This window comes from Phyllobates terribilis, unplaced genomic scaffold (assembly GCF_046119375.1).
Source record: "Phyllobates terribilis strain yellow unplaced genomic scaffold, ASM4611937v1 Scaffold_5__5_contigs__length_657084704, whole genome shotgun sequence".
Lineage (NCBI taxonomy): Eukaryota > Metazoa > Chordata > Amphibia > Anura > Dendrobatidae > Phyllobates > Phyllobates terribilis.
Genome location: NW_027362765.1, coordinates 184,792,302 through 184,807,422, shown reverse-complemented (window position 1 = coordinate 184,807,422; position 15,121 = coordinate 184,792,302). Strand labels below are relative to the sequence as shown.

General features: G+C 41.5%; 1 protein-coding gene across 1 annotated transcript in view; it reads right to left on the bottom strand.

The window, feature by feature from the left end:
* Nucleotides 1-2,674: 2,674 nt before the first annotated feature.
* The window catches only part of CNTNAP1 (contactin associated protein 1), a 143,387-nt gene continuing 130,940 nt past the window's right edge, over nucleotides 2,675-15,121 (bottom strand). Inside the window, exons 21-24 of the mRNA XM_073683594.1 lie at nucleotides 12,947-13,040; nucleotides 9,189-9,419; nucleotides 8,880-8,924; nucleotides 2,675-7,096 (exon numbers count right to left, since the gene is read on the bottom strand). Coding sequence (XP_073539695.1) covers nucleotides 6,906-7,096; nucleotides 8,880-8,924; nucleotides 9,189-9,419; nucleotides 12,947-13,040 — 561 coding nt within the window. The 3' untranslated portion in view covers nucleotides 2,675-6,905. The remainder of the gene's footprint in view (nucleotides 7,097-8,879; nucleotides 8,925-9,188; nucleotides 9,420-12,946; nucleotides 13,041-15,121) is intronic.

Genomic DNA, 15,121 nt, shown 5'->3' with positions numbered 1-15,121 from the left:
GCACATAGCCTAATGCAGATTTATAATTCCCCAGTATGCTGTTTATGATCCAGAGGAGAGATCTGAAGTAGAAATCTTGTATCTGATTCCACCCTGACAATCAGTTTTGGAGTTTGTGTCAAGTGTACGGGGCAAGCAGTCGCCCATCAGCAGATGTGATATAGATGGCTCCTTCACAGTATACAGTGAACATCTATAAGAAATTTTGAACAAGTAAGGAAAAAGACACTTAAAATGAAAACACTCTGGAAGTCTCCATCATACATCTTTTATTCCAGTGGGTCTTGTTGAACAGAATGCATTAGTAAAAATACATAGCTTTGTCTTGTAACATACATGTAAATATATATGCATTTGTACCACCATATGGCATTCTATGGAGAAGTGAGTACTGTTCGCATTTTGACAAAATGTAGAGTGAATCAGTATTAAAGTTACATGAGCACCAAGCAGAGCACCTTACAGACCACACGGCCAAGGGCTAAAACTGGTTAATACTATACCTCAATATTTATAAATTATTTCTTACATTTTTCTATACACTTACTAAAATCCTGCCATTTTAGGGATTTTATCAATTCCCACCTAATTAAAAATGGAAGCAACTCACAGTTCAGAGAGATCTATCTACCCTGAACATTTATCACCTATCAACACAATAGGCAATAAATGCTTGATCCACACCAATGACTGGTAGAAGGGTCTTGAGTTGCCCGTTCCTCTTAACTACATGACCACTCTCAGTAGGACGCATACTTCACCACCGTTCTATATAAACATCGTGCCCCAGCCGTACAGATTTAGGAAACTGACTTGACTGGCTTGAAGACTAGAGAAGATGCTGCAAGTTTGGGAGGCTAACTGTTTATTAAATGACAACAAAGGCCAACAAATATTTTTTTTGTAACAGAGCAAATGTGTGAAAAATGCCATCAGGATTATTTAATGTGAATTGTCACACTGAACATGTTGTCCTTTCTATGGAGCAGGAGGATGAGAAGAGTTGCAAGAATTAGGAGTCCAGTGGGTGGAGCAACATGGAGATTTACAGCCCTCTCTGTGTGAGGTTAAAGATAGCTGTCAATCACTGAATTGAACCGCCTATTAGACTCCTAAGACATCATGAATTAGACCTAATTTAGGTCTCATTCACATGTCCGATTTTTGCGTACGAGTGCCTATGATATTCTATGGGGCTGTGCACGTCCAATTTTTATTTTTTTTTCCATCGGATCAAATGGTCCGTGAAAAATATAGGAGACATGCTCAATTTTGATCCGCGGGTCAGATCAAAATCAGCAATCCAAGTCAATGGGTCCATGAAATATCGGACTGCATTTGGATAACATCCGAGTATGGTCCTATTTTCTTGGACTGCCAGAATGGAGAAGGTGGAGAAACTTTTTTTTTCTCCACATACGAGAAAAACAGATGACACTTGGATCACACTCTGATCAAAGTCTAATCAGAATAATCGGTCTGTTTTTCTTGTACGTGGAAAAATGTGTGAATGAGCCATTAGGGTGTGTATAGAATACATCTTTTTCAGGCAGATTACGTCTGGAACTAAATCTCAAAAGTGCTGCGAAACCTCAGCAAAAAGTTAAAATAATGTAAAAACATCGATGCTGTGCCATGTGTTCAGTGTTAAAGAGGTTGTCCACTACTTTTACATTGAAGGCCAGTCCTTAGGATTGGTCTACAATGTCCGATCGGCCAGGGTTCGACACCTGGCACACCCCGCCGATCAGCTGCTATCTGTGTCGGCGGCCGCCGTCCAGAAATACTCACTTGCCAAGCTGCCCAGTCTACTTGTAGTGGCTGCCACAGGGTACTGCACATCCGCCTCCTATTCAAATCAATAGGAGGCGAATGTGCAGTACCCTGCGGCAGCCACTATAAGTAGACGGAGCAGTTTGGCGAGTGAGTACTGGCAGCCACCGACACCAATAGCAGCTGATCGGCGGGGGGTGCTGGGTGTCGGACCCCGGTCGATCAGACATTGATGACCAATCCTAAGGACTGGCCTTCAATGTAAAAGTAGAGGACAACCTCTTAAATCATGAAGCAGTAAAAAAAAGTAACATGTTCATTCTTCGGTGTCTTATACAAGGAAGCTGCCCACTCGTTATAGATTAAACTATAGAAAACAAGATTATGCCGGTGAAGCCAGTGAAGCCACTTGAGGAAAAAAAGACGTTGGCTTTTTCCTAAAGCAGCTTTACCTAGCAAACATCAGCAAGTCTGCAGGTATCTTCAAGACGTCAGGTGCACATACCCTTAGACATCGGCATTTGTAAAACAAACCAGGAGTGGAACCTACACAGAGATAAGTATAATAGAAAGATTTTCACCTATTCCAGATTTGGGTAGCACTCAAGATTTTGGCTTACAAACACTGAGGCAAAAGAGACCCAATGCCAACTTCTATACAATAAAATCCTGCATTAAAGAGGTTGTCCACTACTATGACAACTCCTTCTTGATCTAAATGTTCGGCCCGATAAAATAAAAAAAGCTTATATTCACCTCCCGTGCCGGCACCATTCCCATGTTGCCGGCACTCGTTCTCCCAGGGGTTGTCATGTGGGTATTGTGAAAAGTGAGCCTGGCGCCCAATCATCGCTGGCGTCACTGTCCCTGACTTCAAACGAATTGAACATGAGGAGGAAGTCAGAGATCAGCTGCAGCCCGGACTTCCTCTTCATGTTCAATTCGTTTGAAGGCGGAGACAGTGATGCCAGCGCTGGTTGGGCGCCAGGGTCACATGTCACAATAACCGCACGAGAGCCCTGGGCGAGCAAGTGCCGACACCACTGGAACGGCGCCGGCACAGGAGGTGAGTATAAGATTTTTTATATTATCGGGGCCAAACATTTAGATCAAGAATGGGTTTTCCTAGTAGTGGACAACCCCTTTAATGTACTCTATTCCTCCTGCCCCATAATACTCTGAGCACAGACATAACAAATGGGTTCAGTGTGACAAATTTGCTTTGAAAGACAAATCAAGAAATTGTTGTTATTCAGTATTATAAAGTACAAATCTGTTTCGCTATTACTGTAATGTGGAATAATAAGATTATAATGAGGATGCAGAATACAGCTGGGTTCATAGCGTCAAATCAAAATGGACAGCATACCGTTTCCCAACAAAATCCAATAGATGTTCCTTGTTAGAAAAATTGATTACTTATTATGATCTATCATATTTTCCTAAGAAGACTATGGATCATATGTTTTAACTCTGGCTGGCCAAGATAGGTTAATTATACCTATCATGTGAAGTGCTACTGCGGAGAAATTGAGCTTTAAAGCCATATGCAAATTAACCTGAAAGTGCATTGGGGTGATGTTGATGCACTTGGAGCACACCTCCACTCCCCAATGCACTTCCGGCCTAATTTGCATTTCGCTTCAGAGCTCAATTTCTCCGGGATGGCTCTTCAGATTACAAGGCTGGTCTCATTTTTATTGCACCACTAGTTTCAGTAGTAAAATTATCCTAACCGATTCCCTGTAGTGCAAGTGAATTAATATGGTTTTGTTTTCAGTCTCTGAATGTAGATATCTAGAATAACCACCAGTTGTATATTTCTGCATTTATGTTACAACCCAGAACATTAGAAGAAATAATTAAGCACATATTGGATGGAGCATCTCTGCTGCAGTTGTGTGGTCCGGTCTCCCTGAACATCCAGGATTTCAGACCCATTTCTTCGCCACAATAGTATTCTATGTAGGTATGTGCAGCGGTACAGAGGAGGCATCCCAATTGTTCATCATGGTTGAGCGGTTCACTGAGATCATTGATATCAAGAAGACATGTATGACCCAAGTTGTCACATCAAGACAAAATACCATCCTTCCAAAATATGGACCCATAATATCGCTGCTTAATGATGCAACCCGACATTAGTCTTCCATTAGTGGCTGAGCGGTGCTCCAATAGCAACAACTATTAAATAAGACTTCTGTCTATCTTCATAGTTGTAGTCAGTGTCACGAGGTGGGTGCAGTAATGTATAAAAAGTTTAAGAAAATGCTAACTTTGGTCAATGAAAAGCAGATATTTCTTATCACAAGAAAAGCTCAGGAAAATACATATGACATTTTCTGAATGCTGTGTTTTATTGTTTATTCTGGTTATTACTATATTCATTTCAGCAATCCTGGTACAATAGCCATCATAATTAGGTGACAACTGAACAACATCCCTAAAAACATAAGGACAGGTTCAATGCTAATGATAACTCTGTTATACATCTAAATAGAAAGTTGTTTTTTTTTTTTTGCATACTTGTTTATAGTGAGATCCACAATACCACAGCGTTTCCATTCTCCTTTATGTATAAAGCTATATTATTGTAATAGATAGGAGTTGACAAGTATCATACTGAATGTATTGTCCTTGTTCTGGCAGTGTTGTTGAAGAAGGTTTATGTCCGGTGTGGTCAGCAGCCATTGAGAAGTTCAGGGGTTGGTCAAGGCATAAAACAGATTTTCGATGCTGCCTACTTGAAAACAACCAGATTCCACTATTCTTCCTGGTAAACTATGAAGATCATTAATAATGGCACCATCCAAAAGTGATGTTATTGCTGTTAAAGGGGTCGTCCAGTATAAGAAAAAAAATAAATAAAATGTTTTCCTCCCAGAAACAGCATCAGGCTGCAATACCAGACGCTTTCTATGATCCAATTTCGGACAACCCCTTTAATTGTCCAGTTCTCTGCCTGCAGATGTCAAATAGCACCTGTCTTGCAGTTGTGCATTGTATGGCATTTTTAATCTCTGAATCCCCATGTTGCAGCCTTTTTCCTGCTGCAGTCTTGCAGTGGTAGTAAAGCACGCTGCAGCAGTGGTATAGTTCTCGCCTTTTTCCAATGTTCTTTCTCGTCTGACCCCCAAGGCTTAAACAGCAATCCAACTGTGGGCACTAAGTGTGCATGGCACATGATTGTGTCTTAGTCAAATCATAGTGTCCTATTCAGTGAGATACATTAGTTGTACAGTGTCTCAAAGGCTGTGTTCACACACCACGGTGTTTGCATGCTTATCCAAAATGGAAAACTGTGAAGAATTGTTTTAAACCATATCTATAAATCCAAAAAAATAGAAGAATTCATCCAAAATTGCACTGTTGAGCACAATCTAAGCTGTATGTATAAAATATTTTTTTGTTATAACATAAAGGAAATGTGTAATCAGAAAATGACCTACTGTTTTACTTTTTATGTTACATGTATTTAAAAAAATATATATTTTTTTTCATCTCGTGAATTGTATTAACAAAATTAGTAATTTTGCAATGTTCACACTGTCCACTGTCTGGGACTATGTTAGCCTCTCCCTGTCCTTTCAGGAAGCGTTTTCAGCAGACCTATTATAACCATGAACAGGTAATGCCTCTATACACAGCTAATAACACATGATTCACTATTCACAGTGGGCATCTTCAGAGCTCCCTGCTTCTGCTCCCTTCACAATGACCTTTGCACACGCTTATTACATGCGCGAATACAAGAGATAGGGTCGGAGTCAATCTGTTGCTGCTAATGTACATGTGAATTTCCTGAAAGAACAGTAAGTATGAATCTAAATTAGCCCCAGTGACAAGTGTGAGAATTGCAAGATTTGTAATTTTTAATACAGATTGTAAAATGGGAAAACATTACTAAAAGACTACTTTTTTTTCACATACACTAAACCGAAAAACCTGATTTAAACAATAGGTTATTTTCTGATTATACCATCCCTTTATTCCAATTAAAATCAATGGGATTATTGATTATTCCTTTCACCACTTGTGTGATCCATGTGTGAATGTTCTATATGGTATATTGTGTATGGTGTACTGTGATGTATTGGGTTTGTTTTAGAGTAATTCCCTGAAATCTCTCGTATCAGATAAATGGTAATATCTGGACCTTTACATATATATGCTTCCATCAATTTTGCTTAGCATTCATTTTTGGAATTTCATGCATTTCTTGCACTCTGGGGAGATTAAGTGAGGCACATTTTATTTTCCATTTTTAAGAGACCAGACACTTGTGAATAATTGACATTTCGCTGTAGTATGAACAGTGGTGCGGGTGATGACTACGAGACAGAGAACTGGTACGGGTCTTCTTATGACCTTGGTTCACAGAAGTGGATTTCAGGACCAATTATGCTAAAGCTTCGTACCAAACCTCCATACATACTTCTCTTAGTAGAACATTCAGACAGTACTTCTTGTTTTTCAATATTTCTAAGCCAAGTTCTGTTTAGTCAAATACATTAGCCCCAAAGGCAATGGTCTTATTCGCTGCCGAGAATAGTTAAAGCACAATGCCTGGACAGTGGGACAACTAGAGACCTGACCCTTATCTCCTAGTGTACACATACCTCCATATTTAGAATAGAAGTCATCAGAGGTCTTCCTTTACATAGTTGGTCCTGGATGGAATATGCTTGAACTGTAACAAAAATGTTTAGGCAATGGCATACTAAATACCGTATGCCCTGGGCAGGAGCACACATTGTATATTGTAAGGTGTGGTTCATTTCCCACTTGTAATATTTAAAAAAAAACACATTGGCTCTCTAGAAATGGAAACTTTTTATATCTGGATAGTTATGGATCAGCATTCTCAGGAAATTCTTTAATGAATGCAGTTAATGCAGGTACTGGAAGATGAATGGTATACTCACTCCTCAGTCTGCTGTTCTTTGCTCTACTAGATGATACTTTGTAATTTTGTCAGTCCATTGTTTATATCACTCTATGGTCCATCCTTTTCCACTCCCTCATTTTCAACAAAACTAAACAGGACCAATAAGTTATTCCAGTGGTTAAGTTCCCAGACTTCCCGTGAACCGATGGCTGCTGCTTCCTGGAGAATACTACCACAGTCAAGGCTATTCTGATCTAGTCCCTTCTTCCTCAATTTGTGGAAGAGGCTGTTCTTTCCTCATGGAAGACTTTGGAGCACTTGGAGTGTCTATAGCTTTTGGTTCATTGGTGAGGTAAGATCCTTTATACCGGTGGAAATAATGATAAACCAAAAACAAACAGGCAACCGCGAGGAGGAAGAGGAAAATCACCACAACTGGTTAAAAAAGAAGAAAGAAATAGTTTACATTTCATTATACAAGAGATGTCAATTTGCCTTTGAATGTAACTAATTGTGTTGCCCATTTGGGGAATTAGATGTTTCGCCCTCAGCAGTTCGCCCCCGGGTACATTTGGCCCCCGCACATTTCGTCCCCAGCATTTGGCCCCCAGGATGTTTTGCCCCCGCACATCTCACCCCCGCACATATCGCCCCCAGTTCAAAACGTGCGGGGGCAAAATGTGCGGGGGCGAATCTTCCTGGCGGCGAAATGTGCGGGGCGAAATGTACCTGGGGGAAAACTGCTGGGGGCAAAACTTCCTATAACCGTCCATTTGTGTCCACTCAACAACTATCTGTATCAGTTTATGTGATAACTAGTCTGTCCATTTTGGCTTTTTTTTGACTCCTGATTGGTTAAACTGCTAATTCTGTAATGGTGCATGCTTTAATTCATCATAAAAGGTTTGATTCAATATTTAGGACAACTTAAAGGGGTTGTACACTACTCAGACAACCCCTTTTCAATCACTTCCAGCCAATATCAACAATGGGTTTCCCGGGGCTCGCATGACATTATGTCACACAATCACTGCAGCCAATCAGCAGCCACTTCACTGTCCTCTTCTTTGGACAAATCAGACATCCAGAAGAAGTGAGATCATGATCAACCTCCGCTCCATTCACATGGGGGTCCTCAGCGCCCCAGTTCTCGGATCTGTGTAGTCCTAGTGATCAGATTCCAAGTGATCGAAAAGTTATCCCCTATCCTATTGATATAGGATAACTTCCAAGCCTGGTACAACCTTTTAAAAATAGTGACATTAAAAAAAACACCAGTTTTTCAACAGAAAACAAGGCAACATACGCCTAATAAAGGAGGTTTCAGATTCCCGATTCTCGCAAATGTCTGAAACCATTTTTCAATAGGGTTAAAAACAATCAAAAGAGTGTTTGTACCTCAGAAGTCTTCACCCAGCTCTCTTTTTGGGGGATGGAGGTTGGCATTGGAAAATAAAACTGCAGTTCTGGTGTTCATTAATTTATTTCTTTTTAGAGTGTTCACTATAAGGGACTTGAACCTATAATTGCTTGATCACTGGTACAATGCACTGCAATACTTCCGTATATTAGGGCTTGCTCACATGAGAATATACATTGGACAAGTGCTATTCGATTTTTATCGGATAGCGCTCGGACCAACATTATTCAATGGGGCAGTGCTGATGCACAATTTTTTCACTGACAGAATCTGTCAATTGCAGCATGCTGGGATCTTACTTGTAAATCGGATGGTACTTACCCTTACAAGTCTATGGGTGCGTGGAAAACATCGGACTGCACTCGGATGACATCTGAGTGCAGTTTGATTTCCACAGACTCATAAAATGGAGAAATTTTGTTTTCCATCTTATCACAGTGTGCTCCAATTCCCTCATTCGAGAGAATCAGATCACACTATACTGACATTGGTATCAAACTGTGATCAGAGTTTGATCAGAGTGTCATTTGCATAATCGGCCCCATTCTCTAGGATGAATTTACGGCCGTCTGACGCTGCCTAATAAATGTAATTATCTCCTATGAAGCCCTGTTTCAGGACTCATAGGAGTACAAACATGGCAGACATGGGGGCCACCTTTACTAGTAATATTAAGTCCTGTATGGGCCTGATAGGCAAGATAAACTGCAATACGTGTACTGAAAAGTAATGAACTTTTCACAAATTTTGAAATGTCGCCTACTATTATGTTTGGTTGAGAGGGAAAATTGTACTCACATGCAATGATTCCAGCAAGACCATCATCATGTACATGAGGAAATACTACAAGACAGAATATAATTAGGATTTAGCTTAGTCACTGGGTCAGAATACAACAAGCTAAATCTTGAATGCACCAATTTAGCAGTATTTTATTTAAACCTATACCTATAGTCTGGCTCATTAGGAAGTAATGTTAAATGAAGGAAATGCAGTAGACATCATCCTATATTGCAGATACTATTCTGATGTTAACTATTTCATTAGTATTTACATCTAGAGTCCACAATAAGGCAATAGTCAATTCTGAGTAACATGGTCCCTCACCTGCGCCCATATACCACGGGTCCAGTTCGTATGGTATATGGTACACCTTCAGAGGCATGGCTCCGCAGTTAGATTCCACCAGATTTCCCTTTACGGTGATCACTTCTGATGCTCTAGGGGATCGGAATATGTCTCGTATTGGGGTGATGTTGTTGAAGCGGACATCTGCTAGGCATCCTATGAAGCCAGGTGTGTTGAACTTCTGTACATCTGAATCTATTGTCCCAGTCTCTAACAATAGAAATATAATAAATGGCAGAAATTTCAGACATTTTCAAGAATTTCTCTACTTTTCACTTCACATTTCATTACCTACTATCTTTTTTAAGATTGGCACTTTTTTATTGTTGTTACTTTTGCACAATTTCCATTTTTAAGACACTGTACTAAAAAAAAAAATCGAGGGGGGAGAACGGATGCAGCCAAGTTGCCCTACTATTTTAAATGGAGTAACATTTGCCGTGGATAGTGTTAGCCATGGTCAGATCAGACAATTAGGCCTGAACATATTCTGGCCATGTACTTTGCAAATTGTCTCTTCAGAGAGGAAGAGGACTTGTGCTCTATAGCGCCACCTATTGGAAGCAGCAATCCTACAAGTCACAATCAACCCTTTAACGAGTCGTGCAATATGACTTAGGATAAAAGCCAAATCAAAATCTCAAGTTGGAGACACGGTGTTTCAGGGAGGCGCTATAAAGTTTAAGTCCTTTTCCTCTCTGAAGAGGCAATTTGCATATTACATTTCCCAGAGAAGCATTACACGGGGAATAAGCCTCCTTACTTTGGCATGCCAGAGCCGGTGTGTCACTCTCCACAAAGAGAAACATTACCCCTTAGCCATGTACAGGTGCTTCTCACTAAATTAGAATATCATCAAAAAGTTAATTTATTTCAGTTCTTCAATACAAAAAGTGAAACTCATATTATATAGAGTCATTACAAACAGAGTGATCTATTTCAAGTGTTTATTTCTGTTAATGTTGATGATTATGGCTTACAGCCAATGAAAACACAAAACTCATTATCTCAGTAAATTAGAATACTTTATAACAGCTTGAAAAATGTATTGGCCTACTGAAATGTATGTTCAGTAAATGTACTCAATACTTGGTCGGGGCTCCTTTTGCATCAATTACTGTATCAATGTGGTGTGGCATGGAGGAGATCAGCCTGTGGCACTGCTGAGGTGTTATGGAAGCCCAGGTTGCTTTGATAGCAGCCTTCAGCTCGTCTGCATTGTTGGGTCTGGTGTCTCTCATCTTCCTCTTGACAATACCCCATAGATTCTCTATGGGGTTAAGGTCAGGCGAGCTTGCTGGCCAATCAAGCACAGTGATACTGTTGTTTTTAAACCAGGTATTGGTACTTTTGTCAGTGTGGACAGGTGCCAAGTCCTGTTGGAGAATGAAATTTCCATCTCCAAAAAGCTTGTTGGCAGAGGGAAGCATGAAGTGCTCTAAAATTTCCTGGTAGACGGCTGCGCTGACTTTGGTCTTGATAAAACACAGTGGACCTACACCAGCAGATGACATGGCTCCCAAAGCCATCACTGATTGTGGAAACTTCACACTAGACCTCAAGCAGCTTGGATTGTGGCCTCTCCACTCTTCCTCCAGACTCTGGGACCTTGATTTCCAAATGTAATGTAAAATTTACTTTCATCTGAAAATAACACCTTGGACCACTGAGCATCAGTCCAGGTCTTTTTCTCCTTGGCCCAGGTAAGACGCTTCTGGCGTTGTCTATTGGTCATGAGTGGCTTGACACAAGGAATGTGACACTTGTAGCCCATGTCCTTTATACATGTGGTGGCTCTTGAAGCAATGACTCCAGCAGCAGTCCACTCCTTGTGAATCTCCCCCAAATTTTTGAATGGCCTTTTCTTAACAATCTTTTCAAGACTGCAGTTATCCCGGTTGCTTGTGCACATTTTTCTACCACACTTTTTCCTTCCACTCAACTTTCCATTAATATGCTTGGATACAGCACTATGTGAACAGCCAGCTTCTTTAGCTATGACCTTTTGTGGCTTACCCTCCTTGTGGAGTGTGTCAATGACTGCCTTCTGGACATCTGTCAAGTCAGCAGTCTTCCCCATGATTGTGGAGCCTACTGAAACAGACTAAGGGACCTTTTTAAACGATAGGAAGCCTTTGCAGGTGTTTTTTGTTAATTATTCTAATTTACTGGGATAATGACTTTTGTATTTTCATTGGCCTGTAAGCCATAATCATCAACATTAACAGAAATAAACACTTGAAATAAATCACTCTGTTTGTAATGACTCTATATAATATATGCGTTTCACTTTTTGTATTGAAGAACTGTAATAAATTAACTTTTTGATGATATTCTAATTTAGTGAGAAGCACTTGTACTTGGAATGGGAAAAGCTAATGATGGAGGGTAGATGAGGGAGAGCCAGACCTTGAGCTTTTTACACAGGCAGCTGTGAGGGGCCTTCCCACTCACATTCAGGCAATCTGGGTGGCTACACATGGCAATAACAGACAAAGGGATCTAGGAAGTATTATACGCAGCCTGGCTCAGAGAGAACAAATAACTATATATTGCCATGTTAGATAAAACATAATTTTACAGCTCACAACAGCTGATAACACATGTAAAACTGGGCTCTATCAGAAATATGTAACACCCGGCTGGTGCTACCATCACGTTACTAAATCACGGCAGTGGTTAGTGGGGAGGATCCATGGAGACACACTTACAATGACTAGTGGAAGACATATCGAGAAAGTTCCTCCTTTGGTACCAAAAAAGGGGATGACAGAGTAAGCCCCCATATTACAGTCATGGGAGAAGTGAAAAACATCCATGCCCACTGTTGCCAAGTGCTAAATTAGTAGATGACACTTTGGGGGGCTGTTGACAAAATGGTGAAATGGGATGGGTTTTTAGCAATGATGGTTCTTCTGTTTATAAGCACCAACACTTACAAATAATTTTGCAGAGGATTTGTATTCTCTGATCCACACTGCAAGTCCATCAGCAGATAATGGCTAAATTAGGCTTGCAGCATAGGTGCTGTGAGGCACCAGGCCGCCCGCCCTGCTGGTGCATTGTCGCCGTGACGGTGGTTGGCGCACGACGCCGCTCCTTTTAGGCAGGAAACGTTAGGACTCACTAAGAGGTTTGCCGTGACGTGGCAGTGGGCTTCATAGTCTGATCAGAAACATGAATTTTTGGAGGTGCGGTCCATGCGCTTTTTTTTTTTTTAAGCTTTACTTGACCCATTCCACTCTTTATTAATATTTACTTATTATGGGAAACAGCTTTCATGTCAGCAAACTTGTAATTATACTGTATATCAGGAAGTTTTTAATGGGAACTAGTGATGAGCGAGCGTGCTCGTTTAACCCTTTCACAAGGCATGCTCGGGTGCTTACCGAGCTGAGTAGGAGAGGCCAGGGCAAGAATTCCCTGACTCATTTTTCAAGCTACATTTTCTCTAAAAAGATGCAGCATTTCAAAGCAAAACATTGTTCTATGTAATGAGGGAGCCTGTCTGTAAGGGGTGGACACATCATTGGTGCAACCAGAAGGTAAGGAGGCCCACTTCTACCTTCAAATCGGCAAGCAGCTTCTGTCACAAACACAAAGAGGGGCCCATATACTGTTCTTGCACAGGGGTCCTCTTCTGTCTCTGTCCGCCACTGTTGTTTGTATTCCATGCTTGCCATGATTTGAGCGTCATGACATGACTGACACATTCTCTTTAACGTTTAAAAACTCACCGACAACTCTTCCAAGATAAATAGCTTTTGGAGTATCGAACTTGGGATCTTCCCACAACAAGAACTGTTTCTGGACCACATCGTAATAGTCCACCTATAAGAGAAGAGTTAGTGTCAGAAATTGCGATCTGTGTTGCAGCCAAAGTAGCCGTATAGTCCCAACCTAATAATAAAGAAAAAACATTAGCACTCCTGAAAAAAAAATGTTTGCCCTGCCCATATAATAACTCACCAACACAAGTAGTACTCTATCTGTGTAATTAGTTTAATCCCAGCTCAGCATTCTAAACCTTTCATCATGGGCATAATACTCTCATTGTGGCAATCAGCCCAGAACATACTCTTATGCGTAGATAGGAGTTCACCTGCTGACTGCCATTGATGTACAGGATGACATCGTCACTACACATGAGCAAATCTTTTAAAATTCGAATTCACTAGCTTTGCCAAATTCTTCCCAAAAATTTGATTTGTGGCAAATGGATTCAACGCAAACCGCAAGAAATGCAAAGCCTAATTGCCCTGAAAAGATGTGTATAACATTCAGTAAAAATTACAGCAATACTACAACAAACTACGGACCCTTCTGATTCATAACAAGGAAAAGAAGCTGCACAGATTGCGCCTAAATTCAAGACACTATACAAACAGCTACAAAACAAAGCCAAAACCTGACAATTTGGACAACCACTCCATTCCAAACACAGAAGCATCTAACTGTGTCATCAATCTCTCAGATTATACACCCAACAAAGCGGAGCTGGCCGTGCTTTCTAGGGGACTCTCCTTTTGTCCTACTAAGGCCCTAGATCAGGGGTCTCAAACTCAGCTGGGCATATGGGCCGTACAAGGAAAAACATTTAATTTGGGGGGGCCGCATTATTTGCATGACAAAATGACATTTTTAGTGATACCATTTTATTTTCTATACACCTTTTGAACTGGTCCTCATCTTGCAGACATGATCTCCCCTCCAAGTTCCCCATATTGCAGACATGGTCTCCCCTCCACTTCCCCGATATTGCAGACATGGTCTCCCCTCCAGTTCCCCCATATTGCAGACATGGACTCCCCTCCAGGTCCCCCATATTGCAGACATGGTCCCCCCTCCAGGTCCCCCATATTGCAGACATGGTCCCCCCTCCAGGTCCCCCATATTGCAGACATGGTCCCCCAACCAGGTCCCCTATATTACAGACATGGTCTCCCATCCAGGTCCCCCATATTGCAGACATGGTCTCCCATCCAGGTCCCCCATATTGCAGACATGGTCCCCATATTGCAGACATGGTCCCCATATTGCAGACATGGTCTCCCATCCTGGTCCCCCATACTGCAGACATGGTCCCCCATATTGCAGACATGGTCCCCCATCCTGGTCCTTATCTTGCAGACATGTCCCCCATCCAGGTCCCCATGTTGCAGACATGTCCCCCATCCAGGTCTCCCCCAATACTGCGTACAGGGTCCCCGTCTCCCCAATACTGCGCACAGGGTCTCCGTCCCCCCAATACTGCGCACAGGGTCCCCGTCCCCCCAATACTGCGCACAGGGTCCCCTGTGGTGTATTTCACATGACAGAGAAAAAAAAAAAAGATTCTCACCTGTCCTCCGTTCCCTCGGCGTCCTTTCTGCACCTGTCTAACCAACACTGTTCAACCTAAAGACAGCGTAGGGGCAATAACATTAACAACATTTCGCCTAGTTGGCAACTAGAACCCCAAACTAAAGCCCTTAAAACTTAACTTTTATTATGGTATATAACTCATCCAAGGATAGTGAGTATTAAAATATTTGCATAGGTACTGGCAGCAGAGTGGGGTCGGATATAGTAATCTGCAATATTGCTTTTCCACTATGTGGTTATCTGACCAATTCTCATTATAATGTATTAGTGGCCGCGGACCACCTATTTCATGTTAACACTGCCTATGCCTTATCATAAAATCCAAAATTAGAGCCTGCGGGCCGCAAGAAGCAGCCGGAGGGGCCGCATGCGGCCCGCGGGCCCCGTGTTTGAGACCCCTGCCCTAGATAAAACTGAACTCTGTAGTGATATGGAAAATTATTTCAGGAGACTGCGCCTGAGGGAATACTGGAATACTTCAATGCTACAGAAGATTCAGAACCCACCCGAACTGAAGGAAAAGGGATCTTGACAACCAAAAAGAGGTC